The sequence below is a fragment of the Alligator sinensis genome, unplaced genomic scaffold, assembly GCF_000455745.1.
Source record: "Alligator sinensis unplaced genomic scaffold, ASM45574v1 scaffold481_1, whole genome shotgun sequence".
Classification (NCBI taxonomy): domain Eukaryota; kingdom Metazoa; phylum Chordata; order Crocodylia; family Alligatoridae; genus Alligator; species Alligator sinensis.
Genome location: NW_005842201.1, coordinates 1151648 through 1172573, shown reverse-complemented (window position 1 = coordinate 1172573; position 20926 = coordinate 1151648). Strand labels below are relative to the sequence as shown.

General features: G+C 40.4%; 1 protein-coding gene across 1 annotated transcript in view; it reads left to right on the top strand.

Moving 5' to 3' along the window:
- The first annotated feature begins 396 nt into the window (after positions 1-396).
- The window catches only part of SEMA3C (semaphorin 3C), a 182707-nt gene continuing 162177 nt past the window's right edge, over positions 397-20926 (top strand). The window contains exons 1-2 of the mRNA XM_006026627.3: positions 397-724; positions 4146-4286. Of these exons, the coding sequence (XP_006026689.1) occupies positions 4184-4286 (103 nt within the window). The 5' untranslated portion in view covers positions 397-724; positions 4146-4183. The remainder of the gene's footprint in view (positions 725-4145; positions 4287-20926) is intronic.

Genomic DNA, 20926 nt, shown 5'->3' with positions numbered 1-20926 from the left:
TAAAAGGATTTAATCAGTTTTTCCATTTAAAAGTGCAGTGCAGTTGGATATTTATGGCCAAACTGGGCCTGTCTGCTTTCCAAGTGCTGCACAAGATCCTCTCAGCCCACCCTTCAAGACACTGCCTTCTCTTCCAGGCTGCTAAGCAAACAGCTGAAGAGCTGGCATCTCTGCGTGGAGCAAACCAGTCCTGGCGTCCGTCGCCTGATTTCACCCTTCATCTCTCCGCCTTTTTTACTCCTGTTCCTGTGCCTGCCTTTACTTCTCGCTCTCCCCGTATCTTCCCTTCTGCTTTTCATTCTCACTCTCTTCCTTATGGGTGTGGCGCATACATTATTTATGAGATACAGCCCCTATTTGCTCAGCCTAATGATGTATTCAAGCCTGGAGTTCAGCTGCCTCTCGAAGGCAGTTGCTGGGAGGGCAGGAGGACCAGAATGAGTGGTGGCTGTAATTGGAAACCAAAGCTTTCCCCGTCAGAGCTCAGCTACTTTCCATTCACTCTTAGGTGCTTAATTGAGGAATAGGGAGAAGAGTTCCTGGTGCCTTAGGACTATAGCAATAAGGATTATTGTACAAAGAAACTGGGAGTACATTTGCAACCAGCAGGAGGAAAGAGTCTTTTCCTGCCCCCCAAAAATGAACCAGGTTTGGAATTAAAGTGCTCTGGTAAAAGGAGTGGAGTCCATAAACTGATAGAAAAGAGATAGCTATCAGTAGCTGGGTAAGCATAACTGAAGTTTGCTTTTAGCACTGTAATAGATGTGAAATGTGATTGATTTTTCGAGATAATTAATATATGGGTTTTTTCACATTAGCATAATTTTTTTTATTTTTCTTCTTTGTTTTCTTCCAGTGCATAATTTTAATTGCAGAGAATACTGTGGGAATTCAGCCTTTAACATATGACACCTGCACAGCACTTTACAGCGAGGCCAGAACATGTTTTTTTTTAATAGTGTAGCATGTTTAAAGGGAAAGTCCATGTGAATGCAACTTTAATTCTTAGCTTTACAGTTTTCTTTGCTTTATTTTAATTTTTTTTCCATATTGACAGAATAGGAAGAACAGTGAGAAATGAAACTTAGTCATTGCATTTATGGTGTCAGTGCCTAACCAATGTACTTTTAAGATTATAGTGCTGTTGGTTGCCAGTACAGATCATGTATACAGGACACATGGATGTTAGTGACTTTGTGGAGATGAATACAGAACTGGGATAGAAGTCCAAACTAAGATCCTAAACCGAAACAAGTTTGGGTTTAATTGCCAGTGCACTGCAAGATACGTAAGTCTTTTACATCCAAACTGTTTCCACATGTCAGAGAAAGCTGTGATAACAAAGCCCTTAGATACCTTTATGACAATTCTGTACACATATTATTTGTGTACCTAACAACAGGGCAGGGAACATGCTGCTTATATTTAGGATCGTATATTGCCTGTCACTGTGTTGCAAGTGTGAAAAGCTGCAATTCAAGCAGTGAAGTGTTTCACTCAGATTTCACTCAGAAAATTGATTTAATTAGGATCTCCAGGAGAAGTAGGAGGAGGAGGGGGAAAGTGTTAACCAAAACTTGTTTCACTATTTTTTTCCAGTTTTATTTAGTAGAACAGGCACAATCCAACAGTTTCCCTTCCTTCACCTTCTATCTGTATTGCAAAGAAGGCATAATGCTACTGCTGTAATCCCATTGCATCTGTTAAAATCACATGTTCTGTGTGATTGGCCATTTGTTTTAGCCTGAGAAAGCAACCTTATTGGGATTTAATGGCATTTCACTCTTTGAAGAAGGTTAAGTAAAAGGATACTTCATGGGCTAGTGAGAGGGTTTGAAATTTAAAATCTGCACAGTGGTGTTAATATTGGACTTAGCTTGCTTCAAATTATTGGCAAAGGCTTTACAACAAATATATTAGCTATCAAACTCTTAAAAACAACCTGGAACTGTTCCTGGATGAGTAGTTACCTTTTGCAATTCAGATCTGTATTTGGGACTTCCTGGTACTAGTGATCATTGCCAGTTAGTGAAGAAACACTGTGTTACCTGATCTCCATGTGTTTCTCTACACTACAGATCAGACGGAAAAGGTTTAGATTTCCAACACAATCTGACTGTTGCTGAAGCTGTCTTTCCCTCCTTCCAGCCCTTGATTTAGTGCATAATTCTAATGCAGATTGTAGCTCTTTTCAAAATGATTTACAGTAAGTGGATATTGGATGACTGAGAGGTTTAGTAATAGGACACTGCACTTTCTACCTCTAAGTCAATAGTGTGAATCCTGCCCAAATTGGTCCTGACCTAGTCATCAATAGCTGACAGCTGCTCACTGCTTTATATGACATGATTTGGTGGTCAGAGCCAGGTTTTTTTAGGACAAGTGTTAGTCTTAGGATTCAGAGATGCTAGGGTCGGATGGAAGCTAGGAACTGAATAAACACAGATTCTGAAATACCTCAATATCTCAGGGCTTTTGGCAGTGGCCTTTGTGGAGCACAGTGTGCAGGCCAAGTCTAGATAGTATCAGTACTCAGGTTAAGCAAAAGCCTAATGTTACCATTCTGAGTGAATTTCCCTACCCTAAGGATCATATACTGAAAAGTGCTGAGTGCCCTTAACTCTGATTGAATCAAATACATTTTACCTTCCAGAACCACTGAGCCCTAGATATTACACTTGTATAAGAAAGCATATCCAGAATGGAGGAACAAGGATAAGAGCTGAGAATTAGAATATGTAGGATTTATTTCTAGCAAGGTTGCTGACTAGGAAACTGATTTCCTGCTACATTAAACCAGTTTTTAAACCAATGTAAACCCATTGATACTGAAGGAGTTAAACTGGTGAAAATAGATGTTCAGGCTGCTGGTGGCATCTTGGGATGGCCCTTCACACCTCTTAGCCTCCATTTCTGAAGCTTCAGACTTGGCTACTTACACTCACCTGCTTTTGTGCGGCTATATTAACCTATGGAAAGCATTTTGAGATATTCAAATAGGAAACCTTATCAAGGTGCTAAATGGCAATTTAGCTCTGAATGACATTTAGTTTTATGGGCTTGATCCAAAATGCATTGAAGCCAAGGGAAAAGCTCCTGTTGATTCCAACAGATTGAGTCTTGAATGAGTTACACTGCCATTAGAAAATAAGACAGGTTGTAGTACTTCCAGCATCTTATTCTCCCTCCCTCCTTGCACCATGCCTGGTGATTAGGATGCTGACCCTAATTTAAGACCTATACTCTGTGGTGTGAAAGACTGCCATTGCCAGTGTGAGATATAGGACACTGGGCTGGGTCAACTTGTAGTCAGACCCAGTTTGGCACATACTTATGTGCTTTTTTATATGTTCTTAATACTCTTTCTTAGGGATAGGCTAACCATAAAGGGGAGTATTGGCATGTACACGTTTCATTCACCTGAACTGTCGAAAAGGAATGGTATAATGAAGTGACCAGGGTGTTTGTGTGTCAAGTATTCTTATAATATGAAAATTTGGGAAGCCAGCTAAAGTCCCTATCCTAAGCAGAAAATGAGGGATGCTAAGTATAAAGAGTAAAATGATGATATTCTGCCCATGTTTTGCAGTACACTAGCCATTATTGCCAGTATTTCAACCTATTTTTTGTAATTTATTTTACACTGGATAAAGCATGAATAAAAAGGGAGTTGACGGCAATTAGGAACCTGCCTTAAGTTTAAAAAATAGTATACTAACTATGAAGTACGTAGGGAGAGAGATCTAAAAATATCAGCCAGTTTTTCTTCATGGAACACTATCTCCCATCGTTGCTTTGCTCTGCCTTGACATTTAGCATAGCTATTTTTCCAGCAGGTGGAATTGCCCTTTTAAAAAAAAAAAAAAAAAAAAGATCTAAATCCTGTAGTTTGACTCAGCCAAAAACTGTATATTGGTTCCACCTAACAGGATTATAGCTCTTTTAGTGCCAGCAAAGAACATAGCCAAACAAAATGTTTTCAGATGTATAAAGCAAAAGCAGAAGAGCAGTGCCTCCTTCACTCTGTCATGCATTACAGCTTTGGTCTGGCAAAGCTCTGGGACACCTGATGCTTTGAACGGTTCTTTTTGTCTCCAGCGGTTTATACGAGGTAAAGTCAGTAACGGGCTCTTTTTTTCTTGTAGGTTTCATTTCTTGGATATTAACTTGCAAATCAGAAGAAATGGCATTTCTAGCCCTCCACGTGGTGCTTGGGATGTTTATTTTCTCTAGCAGCGTGAAAGGATCGGTACTGCCTCAAGCCAGGGTGTTCTTAACGTTCAACGGTAAGACAGACGATAAACGTCCCTACCACAGATGTTAGTGTGCAACATTCAGCTCAATAGCTGAGCAATAAATAAGGAGCGGGCTTCTTAATGGGTGTCCACAATTATTGATATCTATTCATATTACCACCACACTTGGGCGCGCAAGGTGAACTTCTGTACGGAGGCTAGTGCCCCGGTAATTGCAGTCACATGCGCATGGGGAGCTTTTTAATTTTGCATTTAATGTTGCGCTTACAGATTAGTAAGACTGAAGACTAAATGTTTTTTGTTTGTTTGTTTTGGAAAGGCATATTACTACAATGTATATTTGAATGTATGGTTATGTGGTCAATGATAGCAAGAAGTTTGCATTTGGAGTTGTCTCTGTCTGTTGTCTAAATTAGGCACCCTCCCCCTGAAAATCAGGCCCCTTGAATGCACTTTGGGTATCAAAGGATCACTCGTCTTTTTGTACAGTTGCTTGTTATGTTTTTGACACCATATAGTGATTGCATGTGTGAATTTTAAATGATCATTGCATCAAACTATTGACATCCATCTACTGTAGACAGTAAAAATGCTTGCTTTCAAAATCCTGATGTGGTTCACCTCTAAAACTTATTTTTCTTAAAAGCCCATGCAGTGTTTCTTTAATAGCAATGTAATTGCTTTAAAATCCTCCACTTAATTGTGGTACAGGGCCTCCTTGCATGTCAGCTATTAGTGTTTCATTTGGTGACTCTATGTTATTTTAATAATTTTTCCCTTCTTCATATTTGCATGAGAATTCCTTGAGGTTTTGACAAACTCTGCTGAAATAAAAAGAATCTAGGGAAGGAAAATATGCTTTTAATTGATGTTTTCTGCATATGCAGTTTCCAGGGGATGTACAGAAATTTGTGAGCTTACAAATTTCAGGAAATTTAGAAGAATTCAAGCCTCAGCTCAAATTATTTTGCCACATTTAGCTTGTGCTGCTCACAATCCAAACCACGTGCAAAGTGTAACTGAGTCATCAAGTTCATAATAAAGAACATAAGAGGAATAAATGGGAAAGGCCACTTACCTAGTCAAAGGCTATTTATATTTTTTTATAACTGACTCCATTTACTTTATTATTGCTTCAATCTTCCAAATGTCTGGAAGACTTGCAATTCCTTTATTAGTCTTACCCTAAAATTCTGCTTCCAGCTACTTCTGCAGAATATATGCATCTTCTCAGCTTATCTTCCATACTAATTAAATTAGTAACTGATTGTCACTTCATATGCAGTGCACTCAAAGCCTGCAGCCTTCTACCAACCCAGATGGGCTTTGGTCTGTCTTTGTAACAACCGGACTAGATCCTAGGCCTAATTAGGACAATTTTGCACTCCTTCCCTGCAGCAAGGCTGCTATGAATCCACCGCTTGAATTTTGCACACGTGCAGGGCAAGCCTTGGGACTGCCAGTTTAGTGGCTATTGTTATGATTACTGGTATTATTATTATTGATAGTAATAATGATACTTATTCTGGTAGGCCAAAATTAAACTCCCCTTAGGATAGTTAAACATCATTTGTTTGATTTAGAGTTAGTTGGGTAAGTAGTATTCAAGGGATCTATTCCAGGCACCTTCCTGGCCTCCTGGTTCTGCCCCCTGTTTCCCCAGCAGAATAGAAACCCTGCCCCACTGCCTTTTCTCATTGTTATCTTAACTAAAACACATAATTCAGAAACAGCACCGAGAGGCAGAACCCAAGGCACATTTCCTTTCAGGGCAGTGTCCACCTCACTGAGCTTCCAGCCATGTATCTTTCCCTCCTGGCTCCCACTGGGCCAGTTTTAGCAGGAAGGGTAAAGGTTGCTTTTGGCCCTGTCTAGCCCATGGCCTGGTTATTACAGCATGATGTTAGGAAATAGGAAGTACAGAGTCAAGCACCCTCTGAGTGTTGGGGAACTTAAAACGTTGGTCCTATTACCTGAGCATGTTCCCCAACCACTAATTTTATAGGGCTAACAAGTGGGAGGACCTGCCTTCATTTTTCTGACTTTCATGGAGTCACAAAACTTCCTAAAATGCCACCACTCTAGCCACATAAGTGCTAATTACCTGCCTAAAAGTGGAGTGTATAAGGGCCAGCCAAGAATGACTGTTTTGCTGGGATCTGTACAAATGTATGATAGCTTCCTTGATGATCTTGCGACCAAATAGATAAGATATGTATACAGAAGGCGTAAACATAAAAAAAAAGAAAAATGCTGTGATGGAGGTAAATATTACGTTAGTTCCACCCTACTCTGAATTTTTGGGGAAAAGGGTTTGCTTGTCATTAAATAAGCTAAATAGAAATGGGTAGAGAAGGGAGCCGGTAGGAATGTATGGGGGAGGAGGGAGTAAGAGGAGTGAGTGTGGAGTGAAGATGAGATGAAAAGATTTGGGAAGAAAGAGGATTGAATGAAATAGCAGTAAGCAGAGGGCAGAGAAAGTCCAGTCAGTATAAGAAAAAGTCCCGAGTGACTGTAGGTTACAACTTTAACCACTCTTCATCTGGCTGGAATCTCTGGGGTGCCTCTCTGCACCATCTTTACTCAAGGACACAAAACAGGGGATTGAGGAGACACCATCTGGGTCCTAGTTTTTCCATAATAAGGTGTACAGGAGAAATCCCCATATGTCGTTCTATCCACTGACCGCTATGGCAGGAGGAAAGTAAGCATGACACTGCCTCTAGCAATATCGTGTCAAGCTTCTGGAACATTTATTTGGGGCTCTGTGAAGCTAGCACAAATTGAAGCAACTTCTTGTTGATTTTAAGCTGCTCCCTGGCAGTAGCCCAGTGATCTCATATCCAGTTATTTGGCTGGAGTATGGACTTTAAATTACCTTTAACTTCCTCCCTCTTATGGGCAGGGCTACTTGCACAGAAAGCAGACCAAAGGATCTAGCCATGTGGTCCTAATATTCCTTTCCTCCATGGAAGGTGGAGAAGGAGCTCCACTGGGATTTTCCATCTCATTTACTGCTTTTTCCCTTATATACCATGTCCCAAAAGTGTCCAGAAAAACATGTGGGCCTGTGTTAGGTATATGAATTGCCTCTTTTATGTCTCTAACTGCCTATTTCTGCTTTGCAAATATTCTATAACATTTCCAAAGAGATAAATCATGCACTTAATGAGCAGGAGATTAGAAGATTTAATTGGTAGTTTCCAGCACTACTTTATATGATTCAGAGATTTTACCATGGAGATTATAGTTTATCAATGAAAGTATTAGTGAAAAAAACCTTTGCAAGGGGGAATGTTTATCCTGTATTGTGGGTTGTGTGATAGGCACTTGACACAACAGGCTGAATCCTGAAGCCACAATAATAGCTGTATATTGGCATAGCTTCACTGAATTAAAGGTAACTCTTGTTTTACCATGCATAAGTAGCCACATGAAGAGATGAAGATCTTTAAGCTAGGAATTTATTTTCCTGGATAATGAGTTGAACTCCCCATACTGCCAAAGCGTAGGAAACATCATCCAAAGCCCAATGTGGACAGAGCTGATTTTTCAAAACAGATCTCACCCTTTTAATATTAAGTAGAACAGAGAAAAAACCTGGCTGTCCCTAATTAATGAGAACAGAGAGTATGGAATTCTTGGTTTAAACAAAAGGTCTCTTTTGAACAACCCAACTTTCCAGTGTGTTGGAGATGAGATGAAATAATGGTCTTAGTGTTAGCTTGAGCTTCAGTAGACCTGCATAGACCTTATTTCACCACCACCACCAACCTTGAGAAGTCATTTAGTTTCCTTCCAACTCTGATGGCACTTCTATGAAATGAGAATAGTAGTGTTTCAACTAGTAGTACTATGAAGTGCTTAATTAGTATGGTAGCCTGGGCCATATAAGTAAATAAGTACATGGGTCACAACCGCAACCATAGTTTTGGCTAGCACTGCTTTACTAGTTTCAGGGCTGGTACATAAAACATTTTTTGGTGAAGTTCCCACCCACAAGGAACTCTAGCACCAGTTAAGCCAGGATAAAATACTGGTGAATTTATTGTAAATTTTAGGTTTAGTTAATATAGTTTAGATTTATTTTTTTTAGGATTAGATTTGACCAGTCAGTCACACAGTCAGTTCTATCTCCCAGAGGAGTCGCACCAATTGCAAGGTGCAATTCAATATGAGTAATAGTGGTAGTCTCTGGCTCTCAATATAATGAAGAGGTAGTCTTGGTGCCTCCTCAGGCTTGCAATGTTGCAATTATGTTAAAATGGACTGAGTTCCAACTAATTTCATCTTTGCACTTCATAACTGAATGCAGCTATTTGTTATATTGACAGATTTTTGCTGAATATGATCTGAGTTTTGCATGTCAAAATATCCAGCTCAAGCAATTCTTTGCCTGTTTTTCAATAAAGTATGCCTATTCAGTTCCTTGCTTTTAACAAGTGTTTGCAAGTCCTTGAAGCAAACAATTAATATGTATTTTATAGTATGTCCGTGTCCAGTGTTATATGAAATGTGAACGGGTGAGCTTTTTGCATAAAATGGAAATATTACACATTTTTTTCTTAGTCTGATTTCCAGATGTTAATAAGAGTTTTTTGAATGTGAAAGGGATTTCATAGCTTGCTGTATATAATAGGATAACTGCCCCACCTACAGTACAAAATATTTTTTTGGAAAATTTCACGTTCTACTATGCATACTCTTCTGTTAAAAGAAGGTGCAACTTTATACCATTCTTTTTTCAAGGTGATAATAGAGCCTTTCAGCATTCATTAACTTCTGTGTTTGCTGCCTTAAAGTTACATGAAAATATTAAATTATTGGCTGCCTGTAGCATGATATGTGCAAGTGCACAGGGACAGCAAACAGGGAAGTTTGCAAGCAGTTTGCAAGTCAGTCTGCAGGTCAGTTTGCTGCCTCCGCTTTGACAGGGAGCCTTTAAGGTAAGTTCTTTAATTAAGTGTAACTAACCTAGATGTTCAGCATAAGTAGCTAAAACTTGGGAGTTAGATGAATACTTAAGTCCCTTGTTTAACTAGAGACCAGAGTGAGTGGGGAGTTTGCTACAGAGTTTGCCCGGAAACTGTCTTTTTCACCTTCCTTCATTGTAAGCTTGGTGAGAGGAAGCAGGTTAGCAGAAGAAAGGTAACTTTTTAGGACTAAGGAGCAGAAAATGGGCCAGCTTGCAGGGGATTCTGCTAGGGAAGGTCTGCTGGAGAGAGGGGCAGGAAGAGGTAGGCGATGGATTTAAGAGACCTTGGCTGGAGGACACTGCAATGCCAGAACCACTGCCACTGCCTCTGCTTACACCTGTGAGGTGTCTGTCTAGGCAGGACTGTTCACTGTTGAGGTTTCCACTCAGGTCCTGGTTTGGTGCTGTGGGGGCTGTGGCTTTCAGGTTCCTTGCCGTGACAGCCAGGTTGGGGAGTGCCTGTGATGTGAGGGGTGCCTCCTGTTGGTGTCCCTCAGGAGGCAGATAAGAGAACTAAAGGAAGTGGTGAGACTCAAAAAAATCTTCAGCCATGAGGAGTTCAATTTCGTGTTGAAGGAAGCCTCTAGGACTGTGGTAGAAGGACTGCCAGAGATGGTGCTGGAGAAGGAAGAGGACATGAACTCCTAGGAAAGTGGAAGCTGGAAGCCTGTGACCTCTGGCAGCAAACAGAAGTCTTCATCCCCACCTGAAGCAGTTTGGCTGGAAAATAGGTATGGAGTCCTAATAAAGAGGAGAAACATGTTTCATCAGTAGGAGAGGTTATGCCAACCCCCACAAAGGTAGGTGGATGAAGACTATTACCACGAAGAGGAAGCAATGGGTTGGTGACTCCCTTCTGTGAGTGACAGAAGCATCCATCTGCCAGCCTGATCTGTTATCTTTAGAAGTCTGCTGCTTGGCCACAGTCCAGATCCAAGATGTCACAGAAGGATTACTGAAAGTCAGCCAGACCTCTCACTACTGTCCCATGGTGCTCATCCCTGTGGGTACCAATGATACTGCTATGGAGGTCTGAGGGAAGGGCCCAGGCAGGTACAGACACATCCTTCAGATAAATGGTGTAATCAGCAGGGATATGGCTTTTTTGACCGTGGGTTATCATTCCAAGAAGCATTACTAGGAAGAGATGGGTCTATCTGACAAAGAGAGGGAAGAGCATCTTCATAGACAGGCTTGCTAACTTAATGAGGAGGGTATTAAACTAGGTTCACCAGGGAATGAAGACCAAAGCCCTGAGGTAAGGGAGGAAGCAGATGACCTGGAGGAAGCACAAGCAGGAGGGCACAACAGGGAGACCTTCTCATTCTTCCTGAGATAGTAGGGCGATCAGCTAGTTACCTCAGGTGTCTGTACAAGAAAGCATGGAGCCAGGGAAAGAAGCAGGAAGAATTGGAAGCCCTTGCACAGTCACAGAACTGTGATTTGATTGGAATAACAGAGACTTGTTGGGATAGCTCACATGACTGGAGTATGATCATGGTTGAATATAAGCAGTTCAGGCAGGGGGGAAGAGGAGTTGTTCTTTATGTAAAAAATCTGTAACTGGAGATAGGCCTATTGAAAGTCTCTGGGTTAAGGTTAGAGGGTCAAGCAACCAAATGGCATAGTAGGTGTCTGCTTTGGACCACCAGTCCAGATAGATGAGGTTGATGAGGCTTTCTTCAAATAGCTAGCAGAAATTACCAGCTCACAGGCCCTGGTTTTCATGGGGGACTTCAATCACCCTGACATCTTCTGGGAGCAATACAGCAGTGTGCAGGCAGTCCAGAATGTTTTTGGAGAGTATTGGGGACAACTTCCTCATATAAGTGTTAGAGAGGCCAACCAGAGGCCATGCTCTTCTTGACCTACTGCTTACAAATAGGGAATAATTAGTTGGGAACATAGAAGTGGATGGCAACTTGGGCAGCAGCAACCACGAGATGACTGAGTTCAGGATCCTGAGGGAAGGAGAGCAGCAGAGTAAGGACTCTGGACTTCAGAAAAGCAGATTTTAACTCACTCAGGGGATGGGCAGGATCCCGACTGAGAAGCCAGTCTGAGGGGGAGAGGAGTCCAGGAGAGCTTGTTGTAGTTTAAAGAAACCTTACTAAGGGCACACAAATGAACCATCTTGATGTTCAGGAAGACTAGCAAGTATGGCAGAAGACCAGCTTAGCTTAGCAGAGAACTCTTCAGTGAGCTAAAGCACAACAAGGAAGATTACAGGAAGTGGACACTTGGACAAACGACTAGGGAGGAGGTTAAGAGTATTGCTCAAGCAGGGATGAAATCAGGTAGACTAAAGTGCAATTGGATTTGCAGCTAGCAAGGGATGTGAAGGGTAACAAGAAAGGTCTCTACAAGCATGTCAGCAACAAAAGGAAGACCAGGGAAAGTGTGGGTCCATTACTGAATGGGAGAAACACCCCTAGTGACAGATGATACAAAAAAGGCTGTAGTATTCAGTGCCTTTTCTTACCTCGGTCTCCCAGTCTACTGCACCTGGCAGCACAGTTTGGGGAGGAGGTGAGCAGCAAACAGTGGTGAATAAGCAGGCTAGGGATTATTTAGAAAATCTGGATGCATATAACTTCATGGGTAGGAAATGATGCACCCAAAACTGCTGAGGGAGTTGGCCAATGGGATGGCAGAGCCACTGGCCATTACCTTTGAAAACTTGTGGTAATCTGGAGCAGTCCCAGATGATTGGGAAAGGGCATATATATAGTGCTCATGTTTAAGAAAGGGAAGAAGGTGACTCTAGAGAACTGCAGACCAGTCAGCTTCAACTCAGTCCCCAGAAAAATCATGGAGCAGGTCCTCAAGGAATCCATTTCTAAGCACTTGGAGGAGAAGAAAGTGATCAGGATCAATCAACATGGATTCACCAAGGGCAAGTCAGGCCTGACCATCCTGATTGCCTTCTATGATTAGATGACTGGCTCTGTTGATGCGGGGAGAACAGTGGATGTGATATACCTTGACTTTAGCAAGGCTTTTGATATGGTCTCCCACAGCATTCTTGCAAACAAGCTAAGAAAGTATGGGTTGGATGAAGGGACTGTAAGATGGACAGAAAACTGGGTGGGTTATCAGAGTATTGGGCCAAAAAAAATCTCATGAGGGTCAATAAGGACAAGTGCAAAGTCCTGCACTTAGGATCGAAAGATCCTGTGCACTGCTACAGGCTTGGGACCAACTGGCTAAGCAGTAGTTCTGAAAACATGATCTGGGTATCACAGTTGACAATAAGCTGCATGTGAGCCAACAGTATGCCTTTGTTGCAAAGAAGGCTAATGGCATACCAGTCTGCATTAGTAGGAGTATTGCCAGTGGATCAACCAAAATGATTATTACCTTCTATTTGGCACTGGTGAAGTACTGTGTCCTGTTTTTGGGGCCCCCCCACTACAGAAAGTACATGGACAAACTGGGCAGAATTCAGTGGAGGGCAATGAACATTATTAAATGGCTGGGGAACATGACTTATGAGGAGCAACGGAGGAAACTCAGCTTATTTACTTTGGAGAAGAGAAGACTAAGGGAGGATATCATAACTACCTTCAGCTCCCTGCAGGGTGGTTCCAAAGAGGATGGAGATAAACTGTTCTCAGTGGTGGCAGATGACAAAAGAAGGAGCAATGGTCTCAAGTTCTAGCAAGGTAAGTTTAAGTTAGATATCAGGAAAACTTTCTCACTAGGAAAGTAATAAAACACTGGAACATGTTACCCAGAGAGGTAGTGAAATCTCCATCCTTGGAATTTTTAAAGACCTGGCTAGACAAAGTCTTGGCTGGGATGATCTAGTTGGGGATTGGACTTGATGATCTTCTGAGGTCTTGTCCATACCTAATTTTTTTTTTTTTAATTCTATATTACTCCATGGCATGTTGTTGTTTTTTCTTGAAGTTCTTCCACTTTAAAAAAAATGTATTTATGGTTTACACATAATGAAATCAGAAAATTAAGACAACTAATTCCCCTGTTAGGATTCTGGTGTGATATTGTTCATATTTAAGAGTGGATTTGAATTGGTATTATAGCTATATATAGATGAGAGAAAAAATAAAATGAATTCAGGATAAAAATGTGATGCCCTTTAAAGCTTGTCGGATCCTTTTTTGGTTCAAATCCTTTGAATATATTTGCTTGCAAGCACTTGAATTGTGAAACTCCAGTCATCATTTTAAGCCATTCCATTATTTTTTGGGAAGATAAAGATCTGAACAGGTTGAATTATCGGCTGCATTAATTCCTTGTTATCTATGGAATTGAGACAAAAATGCAATTAAAAATTAAACCCTGGAGGACCTAATATTGGGGAATTTGCAAGTAACTTCCATGAGCAGAGGATTGCAAACTTCATTTCTGTTCTTAAAATAAAGATTGTATCCCCTTTTCAAAATAAAATGGAGGTTGTGACTTACTTGAGATTGCTTAATGTTTACTTGAGCCTTTCTGTGTAGATCAGGATATAAATCTAAATAATAATAATAATACTTTATGTAACTATGGAAGTTATGACTTCTGTGCCTCACATAACTAAACTATTTAAATGTCATATGTGGTTTATAGGCTGGATTTTCATTGCCTTGCACCTTGCACAGGCATCTACATTGATTTAAGACAATTTCAGCCAGGAATCAAAACACTCACTTTACTCAGGTTCAAGTGCCTAGACTTGGCACAAGTCTATGGACAAGCAGGCTCCAGAATTCTCTAGTCTTCACCGGGAGTTCTTCAAATCAGCTGTTGGTCATGGTGGTGGTAGTGGCCCAGACCCTCAGCATCTACCCTTGATCCATCTAAGAAGAGGGGAAATGGTGGGTCTAAGTTCCCCTGATTCTGAAGTTGTGGGGGAGGAGGGAAGAGGTATGAAAACACCCTATATTTTAGAGCATCCTAAATCTATACAGTTTAGTTTCTCTTTAGTGAAAGACCAACACTGTTGGTTTGTAAACTACTGAGAATAACCACTGTTAGTTCCTAACCCACCAATGTAAGTGTTTCTTCCTTGCTACTCCATGTGTGTAAATGCATTTCCAGGATCCAGGGATACAGGTTGTAGCTGTATTGCTCTACAGGCAAAAGGAATCAGAACTCATGGTAGAGGTGTTATCTTTTATTAGACCAACTAGATACTTGCAAAAAAAATGTCTTTATTTGCAAGCTCTTGGGCACACTCACCCTTCTTCAGGCATAGGAGAATGCAAAGAATGTAAAATTTCTCCTAGGTAGACGTGAAAATTCATATTTGACAGGACAGCTGAAGGCTTTGTAAGATCTCCTGGTTGGGAAAGTTCATTTTGTGCCATTCAGGCTCAGATAAAAGTTAGAGCAGTCTAACTTTTCAGGGTCCCATCTTTTATCTTTATTTGGATAAAAAAAAATTATTGAAGGCCATGAAAGTTTTGTCCAAGTGAGAAATACAAAACTAGGCTAAAGAGAAGTAGAAACTTTTTCTAACTTTACACTTTTACAGATTGCAGGTTTTGCTGTTGGTACTTCTGGCAGCCCATAACATCTTGCTTAAAAAGAAGTTTCCCATGAAGATCCCCCATTGCTCTCAATGGAAATTTCATGTAAATAATGGATCAGAACTAAGCTTTTACATATCCACAGGCAGTTTTGTTTCTCTTCAAATCTTAAAATTACTAGAACAAGTAAAAACATTTACGAACGTATCAGCCAGCTTCATTAACAGCAATTAAAAAGCATAAAATGTCACCAGAGCAACAGCAGCACTTTTTCAACTGCCAACATATTTTAAAAGATTTAATACAACCCCTGCGGTTCCCCTCTAGGAGAAATAAAGAAACTGAGAACCACTTTCTTTGAGCTCTTGAGTAGCAGCAATACAGATTGTTTTGAAACAATCCCTCATTGTTATGCTAATGATACCACAGTTAATAAAAAGTTCATTTATTATTTAGGCCACTTTGTGCTGATGACAGTCCAGTAGCCAATAATTTTGTGCTTATATAGTTGTGGGGATCTTTGGTGTCATTCTTGTAGTGAAAGCTAGTTTCAAAAGGAAGACAGAGGTTATAGAGTAGAAGTCTATTTATATACAAAACATCCCCCCCTATCAATCTAAAATTCATTAAGATTCTTTCAAAGTCTATTATAGTAACATCCTAGTCAGGAAATCAAATAGGATCAGATTTTCAAAATAATTAGTAATAATCCTTCTTAACTTCAGGGACCTTACAGTGGGTTGATTCCCCAAAACTTTTAAGTACCTAGCTTTGGAAGATCAGGCCCCTATAGCATATGTCAAACTAGGCACCTAAAATATCAAGTTGCTTTTGAAGACATAAACCTATATTTCAATCCCAGCATTATATTGTATATTTTATTATAAATGTACCTTTTTATTTGATGGAATCAAGAACCAAAAATCCCTCGTGTGTGTGTAAGCACAAATACATGTGCATACTTTTTAATGTAGTTAGCCTCTTGTGTGTATAGGGAATACTATTTTCAGTTGTTTAATTTAACTTGCAGTTTTAATACAACTGAAACAAAGCTACCCACATATGGATGTAATGCAGGTAAAGATATGACTGCATAATACCATTTAAGAAGGACACAGACTGACTTTAAAAATAAAATTCTCTCTAAATTATAAATGAAATGCTATCACATGAAGGAACGTTGTACATTAATCAAGTGTCTCATGCTCAGAGATGACATAACATTGTGTCTGATTATTCTCTGACAGACTCTTGATTGGTACCAATGTTATTCAATTAACTCCACAGGAATTACCATACACTTGGCTGATATCAGTGCAGGTGAGAAGACAACTAGGCCTACTTGTTTCCATATTCAAAGCTAGATTGTGTGTGCCAGGTGTTGTGAATTTCAGTTAGGAAAACTATCCTAAAATAAGTCCAGGAAAAAGGCCAGATGACCCAACAAGTCTGTGTCCCTCTGTTTCATTCATTATTCCCTAAAGCCATTACAGGAAGAAGAATACACAGGTATATATGGCTGCATGTGGTGCAAAATAAAGGAGAATGTGGCTAAAAATATGATAACATCTTTCTCATTCAGTACTGTTTTAATGAAAAAAATACAGAGAGAATATTGTTTTCTCTTCTCATTCTTGATAGCCTACTATTGCTAGAATCATGACCAGTACTATACACATTTTTGATAAAACCTGATATGTGCTAGAAGAGCTCACAGTGCACTTTGATATGCGATGCTCCACAAGCCTCTGTGTGCATCAGAGATAATTAGTGACACATGACTCACAATAATTACTCATTTTTATTGAAGCATATTGAGTGAAAACCTATAGTAAATAGCTCCATGAATTAGGATGCTATTCCTCCCTTATTTTTATTTATTTTTGGATTAGTTATTTCCACTTCTAACATGTATGCTTTGCACTTTTCAGGGTAGTTTCTTTTTGTCTCCATTAGCATTCTTTAATAAAGGAATGTGTAATCTCAGGATACACAGTGGCGTTTCTTTTTTTACTTGAGGTGCTTTTCTGATAGGGCTATAATTTGCTGAGGCTCATTCTGTCTTCCTATCATATCTTACATTAATGCAGTGATGTTTCTTTCATAACATCTGAATGCATCTGGTAGACTTAGAAGAATTCTTCATCCACTATTCACATGGCCATTTGATAGGGTTACAATGCTTACTGATTTGTCCTTTGTTTAAAATTCTGTCATTATACTGGAGGGAGGATATGACTGAGAGTGATGATAGACACCCACCTCTCAGTTGCTGACAAGGGTTTAGTACTCCTGCCAATTTTTTCCTGAGGTTTGTGAAAATATTTCTTCAAACAAAATGGTTTGCCTTTTGAATGGACTAAATTGACTGAGACCTGTGTTTATGCAGCATCCTGTATCTTAAAGTCCACAACTAAGGCATGTAACAGGGATTGGAAAACACACACAGGGGGCACGTCGACATGAGATGCTACGTCGCGGCAGCAATGCACTATGGCAATGTAGTGTCAGTGGGCAAAAGTCGTGATGCTGCAGCCACGTCACAGTAGCAATGCGCTCCAACGGTATAGCACGTCCCAATGCCAACATAGTGGCTAAAAATAACAGTGCACCACTGGCATCATTTAGTACTTCCTAAAGTTCCTAGAATACTAAATGGCAGCGCAGTAACAATGGCACCACAGGGACATGTGTAGATGCACCCAGGGAAAAGAAAAACGGGAATGCATTGTGCAGTAACAGCTGAGGTCCTTTCGTGGTTTCATTGACTGACTCCTTTAGGCTGTGGCCGCTCCAGCAACTATAATGAAGCCTAGAAGCGGTCTTCTAGGTAGGGCTTATACTGGGGCCAAAAGGCAAGACCCAAAGAGCCCAACAGAGTACTATGGACACTGATAGACCAAAATAGGAAGTGGTCTAGGGATATAGTTTAAGGTTTGAGCCAAACCTCTTACTTGAGTAGGTTCCATGCACAGGACTCAGCCCCCAGCTTTATCTTCCACAGGGGCTTCAATGCTATAGCAGTAATCTCAGAGGTAGATATTACTGGAGGTCAGTAAAACACTGCAACAGGTTACCCAGAGCGATGGTGGAATCTCATTCCTTGGAGGTTTTCAAAACCCGGCTAGACAAAGCTTTGGCTGGGATGATCTATTTGGGGCTGGTCCTGCTTGAGCAGGGGTTGGACTAGATGTGAACTCCTGAGCACCCTTCCAACCCTCATTGTCTATGATTCTATACTGGGGCCATGAAAAAAAATGTCCATATTCTCTCCTTATTACACACATTGAATGATGAGTGATATCCAGGATATTTTCAAGAACACTCGCTATAAATATTTCTTTTTGCTTAAAAAAATTAATATAAATGTATTTGAGAAGCCATACAACACCCTTCTTTGGGGATAGATATAAGCCAGCAACTTGTCGAGAAGATACCATGCTCATTATTATTATTTTTTTTTTTATTCCATACATCCTATCTACATGAAACTCTGTTATAGAGAGTTTATCATGGTCTAAATGGAACAGGAGCTCCTCAGTAAAATGTATTGGGAACAAATCACTGCTGCTTCTGTTCGGTAGTGCACAGCCATAACAAATTCATATCAGGCCCAAAAAAGAAATAAAAACCCATTCAAAACTGTAGATGCATTTAAATTAAGCATGCTAGGCTTTGACCTGCCAGTTATTGAGTACTTTCTATGAGGTTTTGAGTTCCATCTAGCCAATAGGAACAATATATGATAGTTTTTCAGCTCTTCAGAGGACTGAGATCTTAATGATCTCTCAAAATAGAGTTTGGCTGGGATGCCAGGACATTATACTCCTTTACTATTCTGAGCGCTATGTGATTTTTAATGATCATACTAATCTTCGGAAGGGAGCACTGTCAACTTTATGTTTTCTCTATGAAACATACATGTCTTCTTCAAATTTTTAGTATTTGTCTTATTTTAATTATATGAAGTATAACATTGAGAAGTAGTTTGGAAATTATACACACAATTTTGAACTGCTCTATATAATTCAGCTCATAACTGTTGGTCTAAATGATTACCTCACTATAATTACCTTCTAGCAAGCAGATGATCAGACATCACAACCACCCTTGAGTTGCCAAGTTGCCTCATGGAAAAATGGTGTGTTAACTTGATTTTCACAAAAATTAATAGCCAATGCAGGGTTGGAGCCACATTATTTAATTAAAGGCATGACTTTCACCTCTTAGCCTGATAGTTTGATATTCTGAAGGTATAGAACAAGAACTTTCCTTTATGGGCACATAGTAAATGTAAATGTGTCACATTAATATTCACAATTATCTGCCTTTCCTATTCTTGCCAGATACAGTTCTAGAGCTTCCTACATGCTGCAGCAACTCTTCCCTGAGGAAAAAATGGGCTTTATTGAACTCCTTTTCTCTGAGATCTCTGTTACTTCCTATCGCTTAATACTTCTATTGTCCTTCGCAATTCGTTAATGAAAAATATTTATTCAGCTTTCACAAGTAGCATTTTTTTGAAGAATAAATTGATTTATGGGGATTGCATTTGGGAAATATTTTGGTGCTTTGTATAAATCATGCTATTGCTCCATACAGCTCAGCTAAAATGAACCAGGGAACTGGATTTACAGAGTTAATGGGAATATGCCATGTGAGACAAATGTTTGATCACTACTTTATTTCTAGAAACGATGGTCACAGAATATTTTTTCTACAGCTCAACACTGCCTCACCAAAGCTACCAAGTTCTATATGGAAGAGAAATAAAATAAAATTGGAAGGTAGATAATTGAATGTTCCTGCAATATTTAGATAGCACATCAAGTCAACGAAGAGAGAATAATGGGATAAATGTGCTGGGAAGTCTCCAGTTACCTCATTTAACAGAGATAGAAAACATCACATGAATATAGAAAACATGCTCAGTTTTATTTTCTCCGTGTGTATGTAAGATTGCACATCGTTTGTGTATTTGATCTCCAAGCACTTTACAAAGTGTGGGTCTGATTCCTGTGTTTGGAACTGATATGACAGCGTTTGCAGCATTCACCTCTAGACCCACACATATTTTGCCATCACTTGAAGTGCAGCCACTTCTGGATTGAAGCACAATATTTTTAACTCTATACAACAACACTATACTTAGAGAGGAGTTGTGGGGACAACAAATGGAAAAGAGTGTTTTATTCTATTAAGTAATGGGGAAATTTTGAAAAGATAGAATATATTTACTGTATTTGCAATTGTATCTGAATACAAAAATGGGACTGATAGTCCATGTGAAAATTTTCCCTTTTGGAGTATGTACAAAGATTTTAGGCAGCTTACTTAAACCTATACTGGAGGCAGCATGTGCAGGCATTTACCACTGGCAGGAGTGGTGTGGGCAGCCTGAGGTGTGTAACTTGTGGGGAGGGGCTGGCAGGTCCACAGGCGGGGGATGATGGGTCTGGAGGCAAAGGGGAAGGGTTGGTGGGTCCCTAAGGGGGGATCCCTACTCTGGAGGGGAAGTGTTGGGAGGCTAAAAATAGCCTGGTATGGATCAGAGGAGTATGGATAACAGCACTGGGGCTGGGGCAAGTGGATGGACTTTCCCAGCCCTGGGGCTATACCGCAAATGTGTGCAGGCATTCACTAGATTGGGTTAACCCCTACCTAAATCAAATTAACCCATTCTCATTTGCAGTTAGTTAACTTCCTGAGGTGATCCCACTTTGCTTGGCCATGCCATTTTTTGGTGTTTTTAAAACCCTGTGACTGGCTATATGAGTGCTCATTTAGTAGATCAACCTAACCCTGGTGAGGTTGATCTAAATGTAACGCTTATACGTACTGCTAGCTCAGGACTAAATTTGATGCCTTATGAGAAGGATGCTGCTCTTAATAACACACTGGGCACATGTACATATCTGAATGCTGTAGGGTGGGTTTACTTCAAAGTAAACTACTCAAGAGTAAACCCACCCTGGGCAGGCATCGACATGCGTGGGGACTCAGAAGCAGATTTTCTGCTCATGGCAGCAGTCTGCTCCCACCCCCTCTGGCCTTGCACCAGCCCCTGCAACAGCCAGGAGGAGCTCTGGCTTCCCCAGGGTGCTAATCAAGGGCAGGCAGGGAGTATGGGGTCAGGAGACAGCTGTCTCCTGGCGTAGGCTGAGAGACTGCTCCCTGCCCCCAGGAGCTGCCTGCTCCCAGAGCAGACTCTGGTA